The sequence below is a fragment of the Agelaius tricolor genome, unplaced genomic scaffold (genome assembly GCF_023055355.1).
Source record: "Agelaius tricolor isolate 1412-34295 unplaced genomic scaffold, bAgeTri1.0.p SCAF_14, whole genome shotgun sequence".
In the NCBI taxonomy this organism is placed as follows: Eukaryota; Metazoa; Chordata; class Aves; order Passeriformes; family Icteridae; genus Agelaius; species Agelaius tricolor.
The window spans coordinates 19374384-19398686 of record NW_027269274.1 but is presented as its reverse complement, the minus strand read 5'-3'; the positions used below and the strand labels follow the sequence as shown (position 1 = coordinate 19398686).

The following is a 24303-nucleotide window of genomic DNA, read 5'->3' as shown; positions in this document are numbered from 1 at the left end:
TATAATCTATTAGATGTTCCTACTTATATGGTTCTTGGGTGTTTTTCTATTTTCATATGGAAGAGAGAGATTTGGCTCCCAAGATTTGGCTGAAAAGCTGCTGGAGAAAGGGTGAGAAAAGGCAGCACTGTAACCAGCCCAACAGCAACCACCTTTGGCTGGATATGAATAAAGTAGAAAACTGATGATTTGTTCAGGACAAAGCAACAAAAATTATAGTTTTCATTTCAGCAAAACAACTTCACTGCACTGTTAAGAGCTTCATATATAATGTGTCCTGTTGTTGTAAGGTAATTTATGCAATTTAAATTCTCAATGCATGAAAAACCCAAACTAAACATTATATTTCCACTCCTCTGAACGCTTTAGTGGCACAGGGAAATAATAAAGCCTTTCAGCTGGATGATAAAATATAAATAGTTTATGCATCATCATACACATAAGAGATGCCTTATTTGGCTTTTCTTTTAGGTTGCTCATGCTTGATTTGTTCAGGCACTTTCTTCATGGGCTCTGTATGCTGGACTGCTTTAGTATCTAACTTGACTTAAACTTTTTCCTAAGCAATGTCCTCTTATTAAAACAAACAAACAAACAAACAACAAAAACAACAACAACAACAAAACTTATGGAGGAGTAAGAGGATAATTTGTAGCATAATCAAACCTTGCAGAAGGACAATGCTTGGACTGTGGCTGGATAAAATGGCAAAGTTTGTTTACAGCAATCCTTGGCTTGAGGAGGGAGGGAGGAAGATTTGATACACAAAATTCTATAATAATAAAATGTGTATATGCATTTCTTCTTTTTCCCAGCCAGCATGCCACTCCTAATTCTTGCTGCTCATTCTTCTGAGGCTTAGAGGCATTAAGGACACAATTGAGGTGATGTGGTGGCATTCAAACATTTGATATTTTTGGAGAATCCCCAAGTGAAGCCTGGGAGCACAGGAATATTGCACACAGCAAATGGAATCACCACAAATAAGGAAAGCTTTTCCATGCTCCTTTCCAGCAGGCAGGGTGCAAACTCCTCTCAAAGATGGGCATGGAGCATCCCTGCCCTGAGGGAGCTGAGGGGGCTTTGCCTGTGTGACAGACCCACAGGGGAAAGGGAATGAAGCCATCCCCAGGCAGGATAAAGGTGCTGCCTGAAGCCCAGGGGCTTTCATTCTCCTCTGATCACTGCTTTTGTACAGGTAGGAACCCTCCAGATGGGGAAAGTGCAAGAGCTGATTGTGTGCCTGGACAAATGCGAGTCCAACACCTGGACATTCACCCTTCAAACACCTCACCCCAAACACAAACCACATCAGCCTGGCAAAGAATGCTGATAATTTGCAGTTTAGTTTGGAAAGTCTGCTCAGTTTTTGTTTCCCTTCTGCTCCAGTGCTGTAATGTTTCAGTTTCCCTGGTTGCTTTTCTGTTTCTTTCTTGCAGTTATTGTCTTCCTTTGCATGTGCTGCATTGTTTAACTCTGAAATCTGCCTTGCTTTCCTCCAGATCTGTGTTTATTTGCTCCATGACTACACTCCTTCACTGTTCTGCTCTTTTAAAAGGAGTTTAAAACTTTCTTAAAGGCCTTTGGCAAAACCTCCTCTTCATGAGGTGGTTTTCCCTCCTTTCCTGCTTTTTCAAGCTCCTCATGGTGTTTATGTTTTATATTACAGTATTTAAAGATCCTTCTGCATATTCTGCTAAAATCTGTACTACCCTACCATATTACATGGACATGCTGAGTCTAAAGTCATGTGAATATTTATTGTACACACAGCTTTGAGTGTATTTTTGGATTTTTTTCCTCCTGGGCTAAGTTTTGCAGTCAGATACATGGATATGACTCCTGTTCAAGTTGTATAAATACACTGGATCTGTGCATCATGGCACTTCTTCAGTTGAAATGTGACATTGAGAAGTTACTCTGTAAGAATTTGAAAAGAATGATTTAGATTTTAAATTTTGCCCTCAGTGGATACCACCTCAGTCTGGATTTGGTTTTCTGGTAGGTTTGAGCCCATGGCAATAGGAAAGAGGACAATTAGAGAGTAAGGTCTTTTCTTAACAGCTGGAATCTCAGTGTGGTTTGTCTTGTAGAAGGTGCTATAAAAGCTTAAATATTTCCTTTAGCAATATCCTCTAAATTGAAGGCGTTGTTACACTGGAATCAGTGGTAACTTTCAGAACAGGTGGGAATCACAGAATTTTGGAGACATGGAAATTCTGTTTCAGCCCTCCAGAGCTCTTGGTTGCCATCCCCATTCCAATCCCCTATTCCTTGGCAACCACACCTCTTCCTAGGGGGCACCAGGACCTAAGAACTCTCTTGAATTTTGGGATTTTTTCGTATTTAGTGATCAGGAGAGGCAAACCCAACAGTGCTGCTTTTTCCTTGTCCTTGCTATGCCTCTCTGAGGTTAAGTGACTTTAGCTGAACTCAGGTTTTGGTTTCTATCAGAACTTTCTTCCGTAGAGAAATCCAAAATAAGACAAGAGAATTTTGCTGGAGGCTCTTTTTTAGAGTAACGCTTATTTAATTAACAATTAATGTAACTTACATGACTGTAAATGCAAACGTGAAATGCTCTTTGAAAACCCTTCTAGGAGAAATGTTTTCCTTTGCAACGGCTACCCTTAGAAGCTGGATTTTGGGGTGGTAATTTGTTTACTATTTTGATGTACCTTTCTGTATGTTTTCAAAGCTAAGTGAGTTAAGAGCGAGCAGAGCCCTTTGGTATCCCCGCTTTTCCATGGAGGCTGTGCGGAGTCACACAGGGACTGCTGCCTGACAGTTGGTCCCTGTCTCCTCCAGGAACAGAGCTTGCACGCTAGTTCTTTTTATTTATTTTTTTATTTCTCCCCAGATACCTTTCCCAGCAGCTCACACCCCACCCCTGAGCACGTACCGCCCCATGGGAATCGCTGCCTGCTCCGTGCAGAGCCGGGCTCTGCTGAGCGCAGGTAGGAGCGGGCTGGCTGAGCCCAGGTAAGGGAGCGCTGCCCGGCCACAGCTCGGGACCCCGCTCTGCTGCACCGGACCCGCACACCGGGGCTGCTTCATTGACTAATTCATTGTCAAATTACAAATTAATTGTCAAACTACCGAGGGCTCGGCCGAGGCAGGGCTAGTGCGGGTGGGCTCGGCAGCTGAGGGCGGGGGTGCCTGTATAAGCGGTCAGCGCTGCGCTACCCTGAGGGGAGCCGGCTCTGCCGCCCACCGGCGCGGCGGCAGCGCTCATGCCGCTCTCCCAGGCCGGGTGCCGGGCAGGGCTGAAGGCGCGGCGGCGGCGGGATCCCCTCGGGATCGCCTCCTTCCTTCATTCCTTCTTTCCCTCCCTCCTCCCGCCGCCAAACCCGCGGCGCCTCAGCCGCTCCCAAATGGCGGCGGGGCGGAGCGGCCGATCCAGGGCTCGGCGCTCCCGCGCCAGGCGGGGAGGCGGGAGCGGCCGGGCAGGCGGGCGCAGGGACGGCGTCGAGCGCCGAGCGGGCGATGGGCGGGGATAAATGTCTGCCTGGGCGCGGGGCCGCCATTTTCTCTGAGGCGCGGAACGAGCGGCGCCGGGCGGCACCGGGGCGCGGGGGACCCGCCGGGGGCCCGGGACACAGGTACGGGTGGCCGGGGAGCGCCAAGGGCGAGCGGGAGAACTGTTCCCCGTATTTCCTCTCTTTGCGGCGCTGCGTTCCGCGCTGGCGCCGCTCCGGGCTCGGCCCCGGGCGCGCTGACCCGGCCGCCGCCTCGGCCGCTCGGCCCCGGCGGACACTGGGGAGGAGGAGGAGAACCGGGCGGCTTCGGGCCCGCGAGCTTCGCGGCCGGATTGCCCGGGCCCGGCCGAGGGGATCGGTGCCGAGAGAGCCGGGGCGGGGCGAGGGTGCCCGAGGGTCGGGGGGAGCGGGGCTGGGTCGTGGCCGCCGCCTGTCAGCGCCAGCGCGGAGCCGCGAGGGTGGGCCTGCAGCGCCCGGGGGAGCATCCCGCATTGCTGGGGCCGTGCCCTGTGCAGGGACAGTGAACAGCGGGCATCCCGCATTGCTGGGGCCGTGCCCTGTGCAGGAGGGTAACAGCGGGCATCCCGCATTGCTGGGGCCGTGCCCTGTGCAGGGACAGTGAACAGCGGGCATCCCGCATTGCTGGGGCCGTGCCCTGTGCGGGGACAGCGAACAGCGGGCATCCCGCATTGCTGGGGCCGTGCCCTGTGCAGGAGAGTGCGAGTGAGCATCCCGCATAGGATGAGCAGTGGGATGAGCATCTTGCACAGCTGGAGCCGTGCCCTGTGCAGGGAGGATGAGGAGGATGAGCATCCCGCACAGCTGGAGCCGTGCCCTGTGCAGGGAGGATGAGGAGGATGAGGATGAGCATCCCGCACAGCTGGAGCCGTGCCCTGCCCACAGCCGGGGCTGGGCTGTCCCGCTCTCCCCGGGTCCCCGCTGTGATGCTGTGGCTTTGTCCCTCCTGTGCTTCCAGCGAGGCTGCCTGACCCTCCTGTTAGTTCATCCATAGTCTGCTGAACTGGGAGTAGAAAACGCCTTTAGGTGTATCAGCACAACTGAATTCTTTCTACTTGGGCACTCTTTGGTCTGAATTGCTCGCTTGATTATTTTTTGCAAGTTAAAATCCGTTGGACATTTGCAGTCAGGGGTAAGATTGAGTCCTTATCAGCTGCTCAGCCCTGCCTGTAGCAGTGGTGCTCTGCAGGAGCAGCCCCAGCCCTGTCCTGTTTCTGCCTCTCTTTCTCTGCAGCCTGCCTGTCCCACTCACCTGTGACAGCCCAAATGACTCGTGCAGAATTGCTTTCCTTCTTAGCCTTGGAGTGACATGCAGAGGTGCAGGGACTGCAGAGCCAGGTGCAGTGGGATTCTGCAGCACAATTTGTGTTCCAGCTGCAGCTTGTAGGTGTGCAGAAGCAGAAGGATCTGCAGTGGTGTAAAACTCAGAGTATTTCCTAAACTGAAGCCAGCTTGAAATACCTGGAGATGTTTTTCATTTTAATCCTTCAGAAAAGCTCAGCTGCAGCTATTGCCTGAAGGATCACTGCATTGTGCCAAACTGGAATGAGCATGCTTATTCTTCAGGATGTGTCTGCAGTGTTGGTGCAGAAGCAGAGATTGAGTTGATGAATGTGAGAGTTAATTCCAGGCAATTCTCTTAAATCTCTTCTGGGGACACCCACTCAGAATGGAAGTGGCTTTAGTTTGGTTTGTCTTAATGAGAATTTTCTGCAGGCAAACCTTGAGGCTGCAATTAATCATGAAAGATGTAGGGATCTCTGTGTGTGCTCATGAAATGAATATGGTGACTGATTAATGTAGTAAGCAATTTAATCTTAGATTATTAAATCAGAAGTGAAGTAGCATTGTTGGGTTGGGGCAGTGATGCTTTCAGAGTCCTGGAATATGTTTTTCATATGGTTTGTTGCTATTCTTAATATTTTCAGGACTGGACAACATTGTGCAACATTGTAGATTAACCTGCTTTGAAGGAAAAGCTGAAAATGGCAGGAAAAAAGCCTATTTTTTTTTTTCCGAAGAAGATCTAAACCTTATTTTTTTCAGTTTAATTCCTTTTCCATTTTTTATTCTTAACCAACAGTGCATTCTGTTCAAATGACGTATGAAGTCACTGCTGTCTCAGGGCTGGCCTTACTCTATCTTATTAAAAGAGCTCATTTTCTGAACCACAACCATGACCCACGGAAATCATTGCTCAGCACTTCTTGGTACGCTACATCAGCAGTAATTTCTTCTGGGACATCTCCTCCCCTCCTCCCTCCAGATTATTTATGTGCCTTTTTGTGCTGTTGGAAAAGCAGGAGTTGAGAAGAAAATCACGTTTTCCTTGTTGGAAAAACATTAAATTCAGAGCTGTTGGTTTCCAAGCTCCTATAGGAGATGGGAAGCAAAAGCTGTTAGGTGGAATTATTTTCTATCAAAGAGCCTTCAGTCAAGATTCAGTGCAGGAGTTGAATTGATGTTTAAATGGTTTTTATTTTGCTCATTAAGTTGGTAGAGCAGTGAACTCGGGCAGTTGAGTGCAGGCTGGTGTTTGGGTCTCTGCTCACAGCCCAGTTCATTTGTGCTGCCAGAGTGGGTCCCTTTGCCACGCCTGTGTCACACCTGCAGCTCCCCTCTGCTGTGCTCTCCTTCAACACCCCGAGCTTCTGCTCCTCCCCTTCCCGTGCTGGCTCTGCTCCTGCCTCCCGGGGCTGCCCCTGGCCGGAGGGACAGACGGACACACGGAGGGAGGGAGGGATTTCCGTGGCTTTGGGCTCCTCCTGGGGATGTGCTCCTGCTGGGATGCCCTGGCTGATGGAGATCAGGGAATTCCCCCACGCCTCGGCTTCCTATTCCTATATCCTGTAGGAATGTCCTGTTCTTTGTGCATCTGCCTAACTTTAAAAATGGGAAATACCCAGGAATTGCTGCAGGAGAGGCAGGACAATTGGTGCCACCAGTTAATGGGATTTGTGCAGCTGCATTTCCAAAACTTTCATGGCAGTTCAGGAAACAAATGAGTGTTTGGCCTCTGTGTGCAAATGGGTGGTTGAGCAGGATGATTGTGCTGTAAAAAATCTTCTAAATTAGAAACACAGAAATCTAAAGAGTGTGCAATGAAAAATAGTATTTAGAGTTCTGTTTATAATAAAATCATTAAATTGCATAAGTTAGTGATCTTTATTTGGGGAAGCAACAAAAGTCATCAAAACAAGATGAAAACTTGAGATTTACCAAGCACTGTGATTGAAGCATGATTTCAGTAAGTTTCACATAAGTTTAATTTGTAAGCAGACATGTTTACATCTGCATTGTACCGGTTCTGATTGATTTTGTGTAATTGCTTTGCAAAACCCTTTGGTGTTTTCTGGTATGAAATATATCCACTATATTGAATAAGGTTGTGGAAACATTTGTTCAGCTTTACAAATTAATTGAAAGAGGAGTTGATGTAACAGTAGAGACTTGGCTAAGAATTCTGAATTTATGACAAATTACCAAGGTATTTTAGCCATGAGCATGCATTAGCTCATGGCTTTTGAGACAGCATGAAGCAGATGCAATTTATTCTGTATGGGTAACCCATGTTTAGTGATGTTCTTATTTTTTTCTGAAGAGAAAGTCTCTTTTGGCCCAAGTTCTGTGAAAAATTCTCCGAGCTCTGCTGGCTCTTGCTGTGTGTGCTGTTTTTTTGTAAACAACGCTTTTGCTTTGAAAAGCAGCTGGCTCACGTTTATTCCTTTAGTGACTTGAATATTGTGTTTGTACTATAAATGTCATCTGTTTTACACAAAGTTGATTTTATTGCAGCACTGTGTACTGACCTTTTACAGTTTAATAGAATATGGTCATTTGTGTACTGAAATGCTGCAGTGCACACAGCAGATGAGGGTAAACAAAGTGCTGGTCTGGAGTCATTTGTAAATGAGAAAGGCATTTTCAGAGCTAGGAATTAGAGCTGATCATTAATAAATAGCATGTTTATAAGTATCCTATTGTCAGGCTTTGAAGTGATGTAGTCCATGTGATTGAAATGAGATATTTTAGCAGCAGAGCCCTGGGTTTGTGTGGCACAGCAGGGTGGCCATTGCGGGGTTTGTGTGCAGGTGCAGGTGTCATTTCTCTGTGCTGCTCCTGGAGGCAGCAAGGGAGCAGAGCACGGTTAAATCAGAGCTCTTCACTTGAGGCAGAATCGCCTTCAAATCCCGAGTGCAGGTGGTGAGCGTGACACCCGTGCCGTGTTTGCCTCAGGAGCTGTGCAGTGGGACCTTGTCTCCAGCTCCGCCCTCTGAGCCTCTCCCTCTGTGTGTGCTGTGCCTGGATCAGCGGGCGCTGCAGTTTTTGATTCATCTCAGGTTCGGCTCAGTTTGTACCTGCCGTGCTTTCCCCTCCTGTGTGGCTCTCAGCCTCTCCCTCTGTGCCTGGATCACCGGGCACTGCAGTTTTTTCCCTTTTAGGTTTAGCTCAGTTTGTACCTGCCGTGGTTTCCCCTCACAGCTGTGGGCTCTCAGCCTGTGCGCTGCAGTTTTCCCTTTTAGGGTTAGCTCAGTTTGTACCTGCTGTGCTTTCCCTCACAGCTGTGGGCTCTCAGCCTCTCCCTCTGTGCTGTGCCTGGGTCACCGGGTGCTGCAGTTTTCCCTTTTAGGTTTAGTTCAGTTTGTACCTGCCATGATTTCCCTCACGGCTGTGGGCTCTCAGCCTCTCCCTCTGTGCTGTGCCTGGGTCACCGGGCGGTGCAGTTTTCCCTCTCAGGTTCAGCTCGGTTTGTATCTGCCATGATTTCCCTCACAGCTGTGGGCTCTCAGCCCGTGTTGTGCCTGTGCCTGCATCACTGGGTGCTGCAGTAACCTGAACCTCCTCACTTATCCTCCTCCTTACCCTAGGACTAGTATACGAATGAATTCAAGGCGGATTAGAATGAGCAGATTAACAGGAAGTTAGTCGAACTAAGACGGTTGATTTCAACTCAACAAATTATAGCTCCCACCCTATAACTTTCTTTATGTCCTACCTCCACCTAAGCTTCTACTCAGCCTTCACCCTAAGCAGCCTAGGCCTAGCCTTCCACCAAACCCACCTCATCTCAGCCCTACTATGTTTAAAGAGCATAATACTGTTTTCCCTGGTGCTTGATCACCGGCTCCTCCTCAGTTTGTACCTGCCGTGGTTTCCCCTCCCATGTGGCTCTCAGGCTCTCCCCCTGTGCTGTGCCTGGACCAGCGGGTGCTGCAGTTTTCCCTCAGGTTCAGCTCCGTTTGTACCTGCCATCGTTTCCCCTTGCAGTTGTGGCTCTCAGCCTCTCCCTCTGTGTTGTGCCTGTGCCTGGGTCACCGGGCGCTGCAGTTTTCCCTCAGGTTCAGCTCCGTTTGTACCTGCCATGGTTTCCCCTTGCAGTTGTGGCTCTCAGCCTCTCCCTCTGTGCTGTGCCTGGATCAGCGGGCGCTGCAGTTTTCCCTCAGGTTCAGCTCGGTTTGTACCTGCCGTGGGTTCCCCCCTTGCAGTTGTGGCTCTCAGCCTCTCCCTCTGTGCTGTGCCTGTGCCTGGATCACCGGGCGCTGCAGTTTTCCCTCTCAGGGTTAGCTCAGTTTGTACCTGCCATGGTTTCCCCTCCTGTGTGGGTCCTCAGCCTCTCCCCCTGTGCTGTGCCTGTCCCTGGGTCACAGTTTTCCCTCAGGTTCAGCTCGGTTTGTACCTGCCGTGCTTTCCCTCGGTTGTGGAGCAGCTGCCACGGGGGTTTTGGAGGCCGGGCCGTTCCCAGGGGCAGCCAGGATCGCTGTGCCAATGAGCCATTGGGTATTTTTAGTTCAGAGACAGGAGCTTGCTTCCCCAGCTCGCCCCTGGGTGTGCCGTGGGTTAACTGCACTAATTAAAGCTGCCTCAGAGGTTCAGGCGCTAAGAAATGGCTCTGGGCCCCCAGCAGAGTTTTCTGTTACATAAATGTCACCGTAGAACCAGCTGGAGTTCTGAAAGTGGGGATTTTTGGAACTCTGAGTTGACAGATTACCAAGAGGGGGATGCAGGATAGTGCAGAACTAGAAGAAAGATGTCTCCAATGCTTTCATAAGGGAAAACATTTAAGATATTCTATTGAAATAATTTAACCATTATTCTTTTAATATTTTAAATATTATAATTTATTGAAATAGTTCATATTTTAAATATGGCCAATTTTCCTTTTTCTCTAATGTCTTTTAGTCTGCTTCCAGTGTATGTCCCTGTCAGCTCCAGCAGTAATTTCTGCTGGTTTTTGCATATTCCTTTTTCTTGTTCTCAGCCATTTAAGTGTGTTTGCTCAAAGTCTGGTCATACTTTCAGTATTTTATAGTGGTGTTTCAGTCTATTAGCACACCACATTAGCACTGTTCTCTTTACTCACTTGCTACCTGTGGCAGAGATGACTAAATAATCATTGTTTTTTCTTTATTCAGATGTTATTTGTGTATAATAAACTTGAGATTTTATGTAAGAGTTTTTTGGTGAAACTGAAGGAGTGTGGTGGGGAGGTGCAGATGTGTGTACTCCCTTTTGTTTGTGTGGAATTGTTGCAGAAATGGAGCACAGAGAGAGAATCCTGCAAAGCAGAGCAGTTGTAGGGAAGACCATTAGACTGGAAGTGTTGCTGGGAAGAAAAAATACTGGTTAATCATACTTTAATTTTTTTTTAAATTCCTAATTTATTGCTACCCAAAAAATGCTATTTATATTGTTTCCAAATCATTACCATAGAAAGTACACTATTAAAAATTTCTTGTAAAAGAGAAAGTAAAGTGGATTTTAATTCTGCTTAATGTGGAGGTAAGAGTGCCTGTAATTGCCTGTGCAGCTTTCACTTGGAAAGGTGAATTTTGATACATGGGAACTTAGGGTTGTTTAAACTTTACTTAGAAACTTTGTTCTAAAGTTTCTCTGAAAGTTGGCACAGGATGTGACTCCACCTTCACAGGCAAGAAGACATTTTCTTTCAATTCTTGAAGTTCAGAATTTACCTGGTAATTGTTAATTCTAAGGCTGCTGTTGGGTTAATATTTTCCTTATTTTGATGATTTCTGATAGCAATTGAATTCCTTCAGGTCCAATCTATTGCATAACCCCATTAAAATATTTTTCATTTCTTGTGTATTTGTGTTGTAATTTGATGTGTTTGAGTTTTTTTTTTTTTGGTGAAACTTGCACTATAAAATTCATGCATTCAAAGTATGGCAGAAATGTCTAAACTCTCTTTACTCTTGATTTTGCACGAGGCTGATGCTTAGTTTTTAAAACAAGGACACAGTGCTGGGGCTACTGTGTGCAAACAACAAACATCTCTGATTATTCCAGGGCTTGCAGGTTTCAGGAGAGGTGAATTTACTGATGATCAGTCAGTTTTTCTTTAATTGAGGCAGAAAAGTGTGAGAGCACCCGTGCCAGCTCAGTGACTCCCTGCTTTTCCCAGGCTTTGCTCTCGCTGTGCCTCCAGTGGCTCTGGGGAGCTGTGTCCAATCAATCGTGCTGTGGAGGAGGAGCAGGCAGGAACCTGTTTGTGGTGCTGAGATGGGAGGGTGCAGCTCTCCCTGGTGCCTAATTAGAAAGCTAAGCACTTTTGGTCACCTGCAAGCCAAGCTGCTGGCTAGGGAGCAGAGTCTGTGCTGGTAAAACAGCATTTCAGCCTTTGTTTGATCCCTGGCCTCACAGCTGCAGTGCTCAGCTTGGGCTGCTTGTTATCTCTGTGTGGAAACGTGGCAAAAACCCACGGAGGGTTCAGGGCTGGGGAGGGCTTGTGCCAGGCTGCAGAAATGGGATAACAGGAGTTCTGCAGGGGGTGGGTCTGGGGCTGCCAGAGAATGCAGTAAATTAGGGAGCTTCCAGTGTGCTGCAGCCTAAAGGAGCACCAGAGCGTGCCAGGCTCTAATTTGATGCTGACATTTGACAAGGAATGCACTGAATTGTGAGTGACATCAGCCCTAGGTGTGTGCTGGGTGCTTTGGAGCAGGTGGAAAGCTGCCACAGGCAGGAGCAGTGCTGCAGCAGAGCCGTGGGCTCCCGCTGGTGCAGGGCATTGATTGCAGCCCAGAAACAGCCCCAGCTTCCTCTGGGATTTCTGCAGCCTTTTGGGTTGCCTGTGTGACCGGCTCACTGCAATGGTGAGGTTATAAAAAGAGAGCCAGCTGATGTTGCAATGTAAGCACTGCCCCTGTAGTGGAAAGACTGTCCTTTGGCATGCTCCCTGCTGCTATTTTTACCTATTCCAGTAAGATCTGCCCTTGTGATGTTGAATTACAGGACACTACCTGGAATCGTTTTCTGTTACAAAGTGAAGAAAATGTTCAGTAAAATTGGGCAGATTGACATAAAAACTGTCTTACACTGAAAAATATTTTTCTTTTCTCAGCACAAAACTGTGACTACAAGAGATTCTTTCAGGGTTTTTTGCATATTTTATGTCTGGCAGAGTTTTTCTTTAAATTTTGGGTTCCTTTGTATATTGATTATTTTCTCTTTCTCAATTTCTCATGTGGAGACTTTGAACAGGCAGTGTGAGTTTTAAAGATGGGGATTAACAGTGTAGCCCAGGAATCAGTGGAGTATGAGGTTTTTGTCTTAATTTCTAAAAGGCCAGGCTGATGTTGACTAAATTTTATTCTGTATTCTTGCACACTATAGGAAATTAACATTTCTTTTTTCTGGGAGTAAATTACCAGCACTTCCAGTGACAAAATGCTGTAATATTGTGGTGGAAAGAGGAGCAAACAGCAAGAATGCCCTGACAGTGAGCCAGGGGGGTCCAGTGGCACAGGTATCCAGTGGAGATGTGTGCTTGCTGAAATGTCTGACATTTGGGATTTCCTTACCCCAAATACAAGGTGTATTTTCTAAAACCATCAATCCATACTTCAGGAGTGACTGACACCACTGAAACCCAAACCTTTTGTGCTTGAGGCTCTTTGTGCCTTTAGGAGTAGGTTTGGGGCAGAGTCTTTCCAAGGCAAGGGTTTGAGTGATGAATTTGTGTGCTGGCCTTGCTCCTCAGAGCAGCTCAGGTGGAAATCCTGCAGGACACAGGGGTTGTCCTCTCCCTCTGCTCTGCCTTTGTCTCATTGAACAATTCCAGCCAGGTTCCATTGACTCTCACATCTGCAGTAAACTGGGCTTTTTGGCAACTCTCATTCCTTAAACCCTCGTGTTTGCCAGTTCTGCTAGCAGATGTTCTTACTGATTGTTTTGTCATGTGTCTCTTTATCTGTCATGAAAAAAAAAGTAATTTTTCCTGTCTTCTTGCTGTGGTGGCAGATAGAAATACTGCACCTGCTTCTTCAGCCTATCACACTTGATTTATGCTGTGCTGTCTCTTCTTGATTTATGCATGAGATTTCTTTTTCTTCTTACAGATTTTACTGTAAAAATGCTTTGGGTTTTCATTCTCTAAATGAAATTTCCCCATCAGTTTTCTCTCCTTTTTTTTTTCATGTAACGTTATCCATTTTAGTGATTCACTGCCATCTCTTGTATTTGGTTATAACTAAAGATCTCATCTTTTCCTCTGGTGTGAGAAAACCTGAATTCCTTCCTTGTCCCCAGTCTCCCTGCTTATCTTTTTCCATGATGGAAAGCATATTTACAGTATTTTATGTGCCACATTCCTTAATGTTTGTTGGAGACAGCTGTGCTAGGTGGAAGCAGGGTCAATCCACAGTTCAGGGTGTCAGTAGATTCCACTTTGAAAATGACTGAACATGGCTCAAGGTGGAGGTCCCAGAGCATTGATCTGGTTTCTTGTTAATCTTTGAGTGTTTGCTGGTTTGGTAAAGTCATTGCAGCTTCTTTTTATTTATCCATTTGAGTTTTTCCCCATCTGCTCTGTCCAGAAGAGAGGATACCTGTAACCAGAAGTGAGCTGCCAATATAAAATCTCTTGTTCATTTTTTTATTGCATTTTTTTAGAAAGACATGAGGAGTCTTGGTCTGGAGAAGAGAAACCTTGGTGTGGGGATGATCCCATCAAGATTTCTTCAGCTTCCCTAGGAATTCTCCCTTTTACAGTTGCTGCTTTATGCAAGATACAGAGAGCCTTCAGAGGCTTGGCTGCTTATTACTGTTTGTTTGTTTTGTCTCCAAGATTTGTCAACATCTGTGAGTCAGCAAGGTGTTTGTCTGAGTGAGGAGCTGACTTCTGAGAAGGGACTGTTCAATCCTGTTTAATTTTTACTTCAGCGAGTTTTTAGCTGAAGATTTTTTAGCTAAAAGATTTTTTTCTGATGTTCTGGAAGAAGAATGAAATGCTTTTGAGCTGGGTAACATTTGGTGGTTGTGCACTCTGTGTCTCCTTACACTGAAATGCTGCATGAAATAAAGGCTGGCAGACCCTGAAAACTCTGAAAGCAGAAGGATGATCATTTATCATTGCTGTCATTTTTTTGTTATTTATTTGGTATGTAGTGCATGTATATGTTTGTCTTTTAAAATGGAAATATCTTCTGGTTTTTTGTCTTCCACAGATGATGTGCTTCATCCTTTTGTCATAGGACTTCATTTGCTGACAGGAAAACTAAAGGTACAAATAACTTTCTCTTGTCATCTTTCCCTTCCTCCTTCTCCTGCCCCTTCCTTTCTTTGGAGATTCCTGAACCTTCCCTTCAGGGGGGGAAACTCAGCTCAGCCCCTCTGTGCTTGGATTCTTGCACTGCTGCTCAAATCCACTTTTTGTTTTTTGAAAAATGCCCCAGAATCCATCTGGAGCTGCAGTTGTTACAGGATTTGCTTTATCAGAAGTGTGTATTTAACTTAGCTCTTGCTTGAGTCAGTCTCCCTGGATATTTACTTTGCAGGGGAAAAGCCCTTCCTCAGTTTAGAACTTCAGCTCTTGATATTTGCCTGTCTTTTCCAAACAGCATTTGCCTTTCCACACAAGTGCAGGTCTGTTGGGACTAATCCAGCCCTAATGTAAATCTGTCTGTGGCATTATCTTCAAACTCTATCTCTGAAACAAAAAGGCTGCTATGGCACTTTGTTAAGTAAATAAAAACCCACCCAAACCAGAACTGTAATTTCATGGGTGTATTTAATAAGATAATGTTAAAATGGAGTATAATTTCTTTTGGAGGCTCTCAGGACAGTAGATGTTTGACATAGTCTTAAGTATTTTTTCTTGTATACAGTCTTAAATTTTAAAGTACATTCTGTTGTTATTTGCCATTTCATTCAGGTTTCTTGGCAAGTACAGGTGCATGCAAACCATGAAAATAAAGAAGGAGAAGTCCAGCTGTTCCCAGTTGCCTCTTGCTCTAAAATATGAGGGAGAGCCCTTTGTTCATCTCCAGAGGATCTCTCCAGGTGCTGTGTCCCTGTGCCCTGCCCTGTGCCCGTCTGGGTGATGTTTCCAAGCTCTTGGAATGCCATTATTGACCTCCACGTGGCACTGCAGGGCTGGCACAGAGCCCACATTTCATCACATCCATTTACTGGCTGCAGTGAAAGCAGGGAGCACCTGGCCAGGCTGGATGTACAGATTTTAATTCATGTCATGAATTCAGCCTTGCCTGTGCTGTGCAGGGCTGGTGAACAGCACCTTGCAGGTCTCTGTGCAGTGAGATGTGAGCTCCCTGCACCTTCTTTAATAATCCTCAGGCTCTCAGGCTGGGCTGTTCTCAGTGCTGCTGCATTTCCTCCATGTGGCTGAGGGAGGACAGAGCCAGGCATTCTTTGTGCTGAGGTTCTCAGTCACTTTTTTGTTTAATCCTTGAGAACTCGTGTGGGAAGGGCATTTGGTGGATTGCTGACATTTGAGTAACTTTTTTTCATCCTTGCTGTAAAGTGGATGAGTTCCAGGCAACTGCAAACACAGTTTGGGGCTTTCAGACTGGGAACAATTGGCATGAGCAAGTGCAGAATGCAAATGGGCACATGGCTGGGAAGGTATGTGCACTTGATTGAGAGATTTGGGGAGAAAAAAGGCTTCTCCAGGGTTTGACCATGTAAAGAAAGACAGAGCACTTGGAGTCCCACTTCTGTCTGCAGAAGAGATCTCTCTGTGGATCTCCCTTTGGAGAATTTGACAGAATTCAACATTATGGCACAGAAAGAAGAATGTGAGTGGCAGGACTGTCACATAATGTGATTTTGGTACCAGCAGCTATAAAGAGCAGTGTTCAGTGCTTCTTGTTTCTGGTAATGAGTTTGAGTTTACTGAATTCAAAAAGGAGCACGACTTAAATATCACTTCAGCTTTAATAGTAATAAAGCAGATGAGATGAAAGATTATGGAACATTATACTAGAAAGAAAAGTGGAAATTTTATTTGATGACAGAGTTCTGGTGCTTTGTAAGGAAAACTTGTACAAAATCTATGAGCACTTTGCTTGCTTTTTCCTTTCCTACTGTTTCAATAGCAATTCCATCAACTGATTTGTGAATCTATATAAACTCTGCAGCTGTACTTAAATCCAATTTCAAAACACTCTGACTGATTAGAAACACCTGCTGCATTTAACTTTTTACCTGGGATTGCTTTTTTGCTTTGGGAAAGACAAAGCTTTGGATTCTGTATCCCTCTTTTAGATGCAGGGTCTTCAGTGCTCCTGTTTCTCTAATGTAGGAATTGTGGTTTTGTAGGAAAAATCAGAGCTCCACGTTTGAATTTCATAGAAATAATCATGTGGAAAAAAAAGGGTGACTAACATGGGAATGCTCTGTGTGAAAAGGACCAACCAAACAGATCTTCTGGGGTCTGCCTGGGAAAAGTGGCCCTGAGCTGTTAGAGCCAACAGAGAGCAGGCACAGGGTGGCCAAAGGTGCAGATTGTTCTGGTGAGCAACTCCTGCTCAGCAGAGCCCAAAGTACAGGTGCTGCAGCCAGGCAGTCTCACTGGGGCTGTGCTTACTAGCCAGAGTTTTTATCTGACAGCAGCTTTTAAATCCAAAAAGATACTGATCTCGAATGAATAATAAATGAATAAATCTGAAAGCAGGTTGAGAGTTGTACTGCTTGTGTCCTCCTTACTCTAGGGCCCCCTTGTTGGAAAACCAGTGTTATTTTTTTTTTCCTGAAGGCTGAAGTAGTGACTAAAAGCAGAATATTTCTAATAAATAAAGAGCAGAAAAGATACTTCCAAGATCAGAACAGCAGAGGCAGAAATTGTATGTGTTTCTGTTGGTTTTTGTTCTGTTTGGTTTTTTTTCCCTGAACACTGACATTTCCTTCTGTTAATTTTTAATTTCTGTCAGTTGTCTAAGGGAGGAATTTGTTTTTTGGCATTGATCTCTTAAAATGAAGGGCACATGAAGGAAAAGCACCAACCTTGTAGATGTGAGAGGGATCTGGCCTGGGTTGTTGCACTGATCCCAGCTCATTCCCTGCATTCATATTTCCATAGATCACAGCTTTTTTTATTCATATAGGAATGGGTCCATATTTATCCTCTACTGCTCTGAAAAGCTGCTTTTAAAAAATGCTGCTATAGATCACAACAGAGATTTGTCTGGTTTGAATTTCTGCTTTTCTCCCAGATAATTGGTCACCCAAGCAATATTAGATCAATTAATTACTGTATGGGAGAAGAAAAAGCCACAGTTCAATGGATCATTGATCTTTTTGTGCCAGAGATGAAAACTTTGTTTCTAAGCAGCTTTTCAAGCTTCTATTTACTGATAAAAGTGTTCAGTTTGAAGTGGATTCTGGACTTTGTTCTGTGCTGGTCTGTGTTTGTAGGTGTATTCCATGAAACACAAAATTCCAGGAATTTGTGGGGATAAAAATGGCAGTGCCTGTGTGCTGGCAGGGGGAACTGTTTTGACTTGTTTTCAAAAACAACTTTGGGTGCTTGTTCCAGAAAAAAGCAAGGACAAAGTAGCTAAACTTTGGAGTGAGAGCTCAGCTTGGTAACTTGTGAACTTTCAGCCTAACCCAGTGCCAGTTCTGGCATTTCCTAGGGAGGGAGGGTGAAACTTTTAACAGCTCACACCAGCAATTTGTCCTGCTGATGGAAAAGTCAGAGCAGCTTCCAATACCTTCTGAGCTGGAATGAATGACATGAATGTATTGATTGTGTATGAGTGACTGATCTCCAGGAATCTGGTGCTGTCAGATGTGCACATTCCAGAGCTTTTGGGTTAATACTTGTTCCAGTGATTCATGAGCAGAATCTGTAATGTGTGCAAAAAGCCCTGATGAAAAGTGCACTCTTGGTCACAGTGTGCAGAAGTCCTGGGGGACTTGCAGCAGTAAATGACATTGGTTTCATATTAAATGTTCAGCCTAAGCAGAAAAATCATCAGGATCAGTTTCCCAGCAGTCCTGGATCTACAAGGAGACTGTGTCAGGTCCGTCTGTCTGTCTGTGCCCCGACACGGGCAGGGCGGTTCTTGGGTGGACGCGTTTCAAAGGACGAGTCTGGACTCTTCAGCTTTTCCATCTTCAGATTGTTTATTGTTCCTTATCTACAGAATTTTCTGTCTGCCCAACAGAGGTCTGACCTGCAAGGCAGCCAAGGGCACTCTGCCCACCCACGGGGCGGTCATGTCTTTTTATACTAAAATCTACGTACACAATATTTACCTTTATTTCCCAATGCTTTTCACCCATGTTGGCAAGTGCACCTTCACCATGAACCAATCCCCAAGTGCCAACATCACCATGGGAGATGGAAGACAAGAAGAAGAAAGAAGAAGGACGAGACACGCCCTGATCCCTCCATCTTGTCTCCCTGTACCAAAAACCTTAAAGTTTGTATTTCACCCTATAAATGTGTCCCTTTCACACCCTTCACTCTAAAGTGATTCTCATGTCCTCAAACTGCTGTCACTTCTGTGGATGGATCAAAATCAAGCCACCAAACACTCCTGGCAACATTCCAGGATTTCTGAGACCCCCAAGGGTTCTCCTGGCATCTCCGGACATCGGGAACGATGTGCTGAGTTCCCACAAGACTGATGTTCTTTAATATCTTCAAATATTCTTTGAATGCTGCTGTTGCAGTTTGTCAGTTGGAGAAAGGCTGTTTGAAGTCATTTTCATGGAAGTGATGAGCTGCAGGAAGAAAAGATTTAAAGAAAATTTTTAGAAATATACATGAAAACATCCAGCTGGCAGTGGATTATTTGAGCATGGCATAAACATAAATCCAGTATCTGGTAATGATTATGTGTCAGAAATATGCTTGTAATTAATTGAAAGAGAGAGAAAAGCAATTTTTTTTCTGGAAGAGACAAACCTAAGAAGAACCATAGTTATGAAGGCATCATTGTAAAATCTTTCCTCCTTTATTTTAAATTAAATTTCTCTTTAGAACAGAGTTTCAAACATCTTTTCACTGGAGTGAATTGGTGTGGATGCTGGGGAAGCTGAGTGTAGTGAGTAAAAATGCCTTTAATGAATTTACTGCTTGGAGCAAACTACCCAAAGGGAGTAAATCTGCTGGAGTGAATTGGTGTGGATGCTGGGGGAGCTGAGTGTGGTGACTAAAAATGCCTTTAATGAATTTACTGCTTGGAGCAAACTACCCAAAGGGAGTAAAGCTGCTGCCAGGGCCCTGCAGGGTGGGCTGTGCTTCACTTACCTGCTCAGGTGGGCTCACACCTGTGGCCTGGGCTGTTCTCCCTGTGCCCATCCAGGGTTCTGAGGGAGGCAGATGAGTGTGGATGTGCAGGGCTGGGCTGTCATTTAATGTCACTGCTGTCAGCCCCAAGCTGGTCACTTGGTGCCATGGGAATGCTCTCTGTGCCTGCAGGAGCTGCTGCACTTCCAAGGGGATGGGTTTGTATAGATATTTATACATTTCTTTGCACTGGAGGGCAGCAGAAAGGTGGAAGTCATTCAGAGTCACCTCCTAAGCAGCAGCTTTCTGTCTGTCTGTCCTTCCATGAGAATACTCTGGAACAAGGCCTGAGAAGTGAACCTGGCTGCCCATGCTCTGCCAGAATTGCAGTGTTCTCAACCAGACTGTTCATGGCCTGGCTCAGGAGGTGTCTGGGGGGCCCTGGAACCTCTGGCACCCTCAGGGGCTGGCTCTCAATAGTTTGGGTTTCTCAGGTTGGGTTTCTCCAAGGAGCTCCACCTTTCCAGCTGCCAGCCCTCGTTCAGTGGGTGCCAGAGCAGGTTTAGCAGCTTTCCAGCAGGGATTCCCTGTCTCTCCCCAGGAGACTGTGAGGATCTGTTAAACTTCCCTTCCTCTCCCCTGGCCCTCCACCCTCAGGCCTCTTGGCAGGTTTTTGCCAGCTTCAGGCCAGCTCTGACCTCTGTTCTCATCCTGCTGCTGGCTCTTCCTGAGTGCCCCAGCAGCACCCTGAGGTTGGGGAGGAGGAGAGCTGAGCATGGTGTGTGTGGTACATCCATTTCCTAGGGAAAGAACTCAGCACCTGGGGATGTGCAGGGCTGGGCTGTCATTTAATGTCACCGCTGTCAGCCCCAAGCTGGTCACTTGGTGCCATGGGAATGCTCTCTGTGCCTGCAGGGAGCTGCTGCACTTCCAAGGGGATGGTTTGGGAGCAAACCCAGCCTGGCAGGCACTGAACCCTCAGCCAAAAGAGGTGGCAAACCCCAGTGATGGCAGGAGAGAGCAGGGCAGGGGGGACTGTGCAAGGCATGGCCAGTTCTGACACTGTGCAGCACTTGTGAGGCAAAGACCCTGGGAGAGAAGGATGCAAATGCCTAATTAAAGGTAGAACTGACATTTGGGTCTACAGAGGCTGAGAGCAGTTGCTGTCTGTGTTTTCCTGTGTGTGCAACAACCTTGAAATACATTGCTGGGATCTTCCATGGTAGCTGTGCCTCAGTGTGCAGGGTTTGGGGGAGACAATGCCCTGAGAGCAGGGAAGTCACTTTTTGGCTATTTTTATCTTTTGTCAAAATGCAAGTTTGAATTCTTTGTCGTTTCCTGCTTTCTCTGGATTTTTTCAGGAACTGTTGGCAGCATATCAAAATATTAAATAGAAGGGCTGGAGTGTTGGGGTGTTGTCAACTTCTGTCAGCAGGGACAAGGAGATTTTGGTGGCTGTCCTGCAATTCCTTAGCTCAGCTCAGCAGAAAAATCAAGCTGGGCTCTTCTTTTTGTTTAGTTTCATCTGTTAGCTGGAAGGGTGAAACAAAGGAGTTTGCCATAGGGGTTAAGTTAAGAGAAGCTCTCTGGGTTTCATCTTTCTCCTCTTATCTAAGAGTTTATCTCAGTTTTTATTGCTGCCATCTCAGTAGTTACTCTTTCAGCTGCCATGTGCATTATGTGGGTGTTGTAACTGAACATAACTTGTTTTTCACCTTTCTGGTGCCTAGGAATTGTGAGATGTGTGGTGAACTTGGTTGTATTCCTCAGTTTTATCTCTCATTTTTCAGAATGTTTCTGTGTCTTCCTATTCCTTATTCCCTTTTTTACATCAAATATAAAACTCTTGTCATTTATGTGCCATGGATTGAAAAAGAAAAAAAAATCCAAGTATCTCAATCCTGTTAGATGACTGGGCATGGAGTTTAAATCTTACTGACATTTAAACATTTGGAACTTTTGGACAACTGGACCTTCAGAGCTGATGGATTGAGGAGTGGCAGGGGTTGGCAGGAGGAGATATTCAGGAACTGGCTGAAAGTTCCCTTTGAGGCTGAGGTTCTGCTGCTCTGGGCTTTGCCTGTGGTGGTAATGACTTCACCTAAACCAAACCTTTCTCTGGAACTTTGTTGTTGTTGTTACATTTCCTTTCTGGCTGCTGGGCAGATCTGGCTTGAGGTCTGCACCAAAGGTACTTGCAAATGTGCTGTGAAGGAAAACACTCTGAAATTCAGCTTATCCTTCTGGGCACCCCAGAATGGACACTTAACATTAGTGGAGATCTTTTTTATCCAAGAATTCCATTGTTTTAACTCTGCAACTGAAACAAACACTGCTGCCTTTTCCCTGGCATAAACATGAGGAAATGTATTGGAGGGCTCAAATAATTTGCAGCAAAGGAGGTGCAGGACCACACATGAGATGAGACTTGAGCAGCTGCTGCCAGGTGCTCAGTCAGTGTTGGGTGTTCTCAATCAGGTTGTTTGATTTCAGCTTTGCTTTTGCCTAATTTTGAATCAGATGTTTGAGTATAATTTGGAGTTCAAGCTGCATTGCAGTTGGGATATCTGGGGCAGAAATCCAGTGATGCCTTTACCTTTGTCCCTGCACGTGCAGAAATGAGTGCTGCCTTGGAACTGTGCAGAGGGAGAGGGTTGTTGGTGTCCTTGCACTGGGAGATGTTTGTAAAATCATAAAATGGTTTAGGTTGAAAGGGACCTCAAAGCTCATCCAGTGCCACCCCTGCCATGGCAGGGACACCTCCCACTGTCCCCAGGTGCTCCCAGCCCTGTCCATCCTGGCCTTGGGCACTGCCAGGGATGCAGGGGCAGCCACAGCTGCTCTGGGCACCTGTGCCAGGGCCTGCCCACCCTCCCAGGCAACAATTCCTAATGCCCAATATCCCATCTAAACCTACTCCCTGCCAGTTTGAAGCCATTTCTTGTGTCCTATTAATTGTAAATAATCCCTCTCCATCTTTCTTGTTGGCTCCCTTCAGGTACTGCAGGGTTTCAGCTGGGTCACCCTGGAGCCTTTTCTTTCTCAGGCTGAACAATCCCAGTTGTCCCAGGTTTATTTGTGCTAAAACACAACTGAGCATAGTGGGTGTGAAGGTTGAGAAATATTTTTTTGCTGTTTCACACTATGTAAATTGTGATAGTATTTAAAAAAACCTAAATAACCAAAGCCTGAAAATCAGTGATAAAAATAGATTCCTTAATTAATTCTTTTCATTGTAATTCCTCTTGAGTCTCTTTTCTTAACAGGCTGGGCTAATGCCTGTGTGGCATATCTGGTTTTCAGGACTGTTGTGCTGGCCTCCTCCAGAGCTCTTTATTCTGGTGACCAGGGAGGGTTAGGGTGCAGATCAGGGAAAGGTTCTGGCCCAGAGGGTGCTGGGCACTGCCCAGGGAATGGGCACAGCCCCGAGGCTGCCAGGGGTGGGATTTAATTATACTATTAAATCCCAGGGTGGGATTGTTGGAGTGGCTGTGCAGGGCCAGGAGCTGGGCTGGGTGATCCTGTGGGTCCCTTCCAGCTCAGGATATTCTGATTCCATATTCTGGGCACCTCTCTGAACGCCCCCCAGGCACTGATGATGTAGATTCCCCTGCTGGTGAAGTGCTGTCCCTGAGGTGTTACACATCTCTTGCTGCTTGTCTGTGTGTATAAAGTGAAATGCTTTCAGGGGCAGGCTGATTGTGCAGCTGTGGGTGAGCTGGACCTGCAGTGTAGCTTGATCACCTCACCAGGCAGGGCAGCTCCAGATGCTTCCAGAAAAGGCTGAGATTTGCTGTGTGAGGAGGAGGAGGCAGCCCCGCTCCAGAGGGAAGGACGTGGCCGTTTCCCTGACTCTCCCAATGTTCCTTAGGCTGCACCAATGGAGCACATCCAGGGAGCTTGGAAGACCATCAGCAATGGCTTTGGGCTGAAGGATTCTGTCTTTGATGGCCCCAACTGCATCTCCCCCACCCTGGTGCAGCAGTTTGGGTACCAGCGCCGCGCGTCCGACGACGGCAAAATCTCGGATACGTCCAAAACCTGCAACACCATCCGCGTCTTCCTGCCCAACAAGCAGCGCACCGTGGTGAGTGGGGGCTGCCTGCAGCTCAGCACTGCTCTCCTGCTCCCACTCCCTGCTCCTGCCACCAGAAATGCCCTCCTGAAGGGTCTCACTGGGGTTGAGTGATGCTCAGCAGTTGGTTGCTTTAGAGGATGTGGTTTCTTTTGGATCTGTATTTTGAGAAGCTCTACTGCTCTGTCTCAATGCTGTGAATTTTCTAAAGCACATGAGCATATTGCACAGGGAAAGGTCATTGTTGGATGACCTAAACAATGGTGCCTGCATGACACTTCTGTCATTTTCCTCACTTGAAATGTGGGGGTTAAAGCTGAAGTGAAACTTGTTGAGGGAACACTTCTGTTCAGTTTCTTGGAGCTGAGTGTCCCTAATAATAGTCTTACTCAAAGTTTCTTGAAATCTAAATTAAACCTTTTTCTGTACTGGGGGTAGCTCCATTTGCCTGCATTTCTCTTCCTTCTGTAGGCTGCCTACTTGTGTAAAATCCTGTTTCATAGAAACTCAGAAGTCATAAAATGCCTTTAGAATGTCCTTTGCAGGAGTGCACTTTGTGCAGCTTTCCTGGAATTTCTTAAAATGACAAAATGGTCTTGGAAAAGCCTAAAGGAACTGCAGCAGTGTGTAAATGCTTTGTTGTTCTCCCCTTGCTGCCAGGTGAACGTGAGGAATGGGATGACCCTGCATGACTGTCTGATGAAGGCTCTGAAGGTCAGGGGGCTGCAGCCAGAGTGCTGTGCAGTGTTTCGACTTCTTGCTGAACCGAAGGGGTAAGAGGGAGATTTCCTCCCAGGGAGTGTAAAAATCTTGGGTTTGGAATAGCAGCAGTAAGGTTTTCTTCCCCTCTGGCTGATTTCTTTTAAAGCAGTTTGGTTGTGAGCACTTTGTGTTGCTTTCTTTGCCTTTTTCTAGGGTAACTCTGTCAGCTTTCTGTGTATTGGTAATTTTATTTTTGTTTGAAAGCTAAATATTGAAAATATTTAAAATGGAGGGGTTCCCTCAAGTGCTTGCAGCCCCTTAGTGAGGGTTTTGCCATGCTCTAGATGAAGTGATGCCTTCCTTCATGTTTGAGGTGCATTTCTGTGCTGCCTTTATAGATGGTAAATTCAGTGCCAGTGATTCTTAGCCCACTTCCCTGAACAGTTCTGTGTACTCAGTTTTAAGGCTCTGCATTCCTCTACAACTTCCCAATATTTGGATTTCAGTCTCACTTCAGATACTCCTTATTTATTTGT

At 46.1% G+C, this 24303-nt stretch overlaps 1 protein-coding gene across 5 annotated transcripts in view; it reads left to right on the top strand.

The window, feature by feature from the left end:
• The first annotated feature begins 3449 nt into the window (after window positions 1-3449).
• The window catches only part of RAF1 (Raf-1 proto-oncogene, serine/threonine kinase), a 41231-nt gene continuing 20377 nt past the window's right edge, over window positions 3450-24303 (top strand). For 4 of the 5 annotated variants that reach the window (XM_071440066.1, XM_071440065.1, XM_071440064.1 and 1 more), the window contains exons 1-4: window positions 3453-3602; window positions 13958-14013; window positions 22862-23077; window positions 23726-23838. In XM_071440066.1, coding sequence (XP_071296167.1) covers window positions 22871-23077; window positions 23726-23838 — 320 coding nt within the window. In that variant the 5' untranslated portion in view covers window positions 3453-3602; window positions 13958-14013; window positions 22862-22870. Of the gene's footprint in view, window positions 3603-13957; window positions 14014-22861; window positions 23078-23725; window positions 23839-24303 lie in introns of all 5 variants that reach the window. The other variant, XM_071440063.1, reaches the window with a different exon arrangement.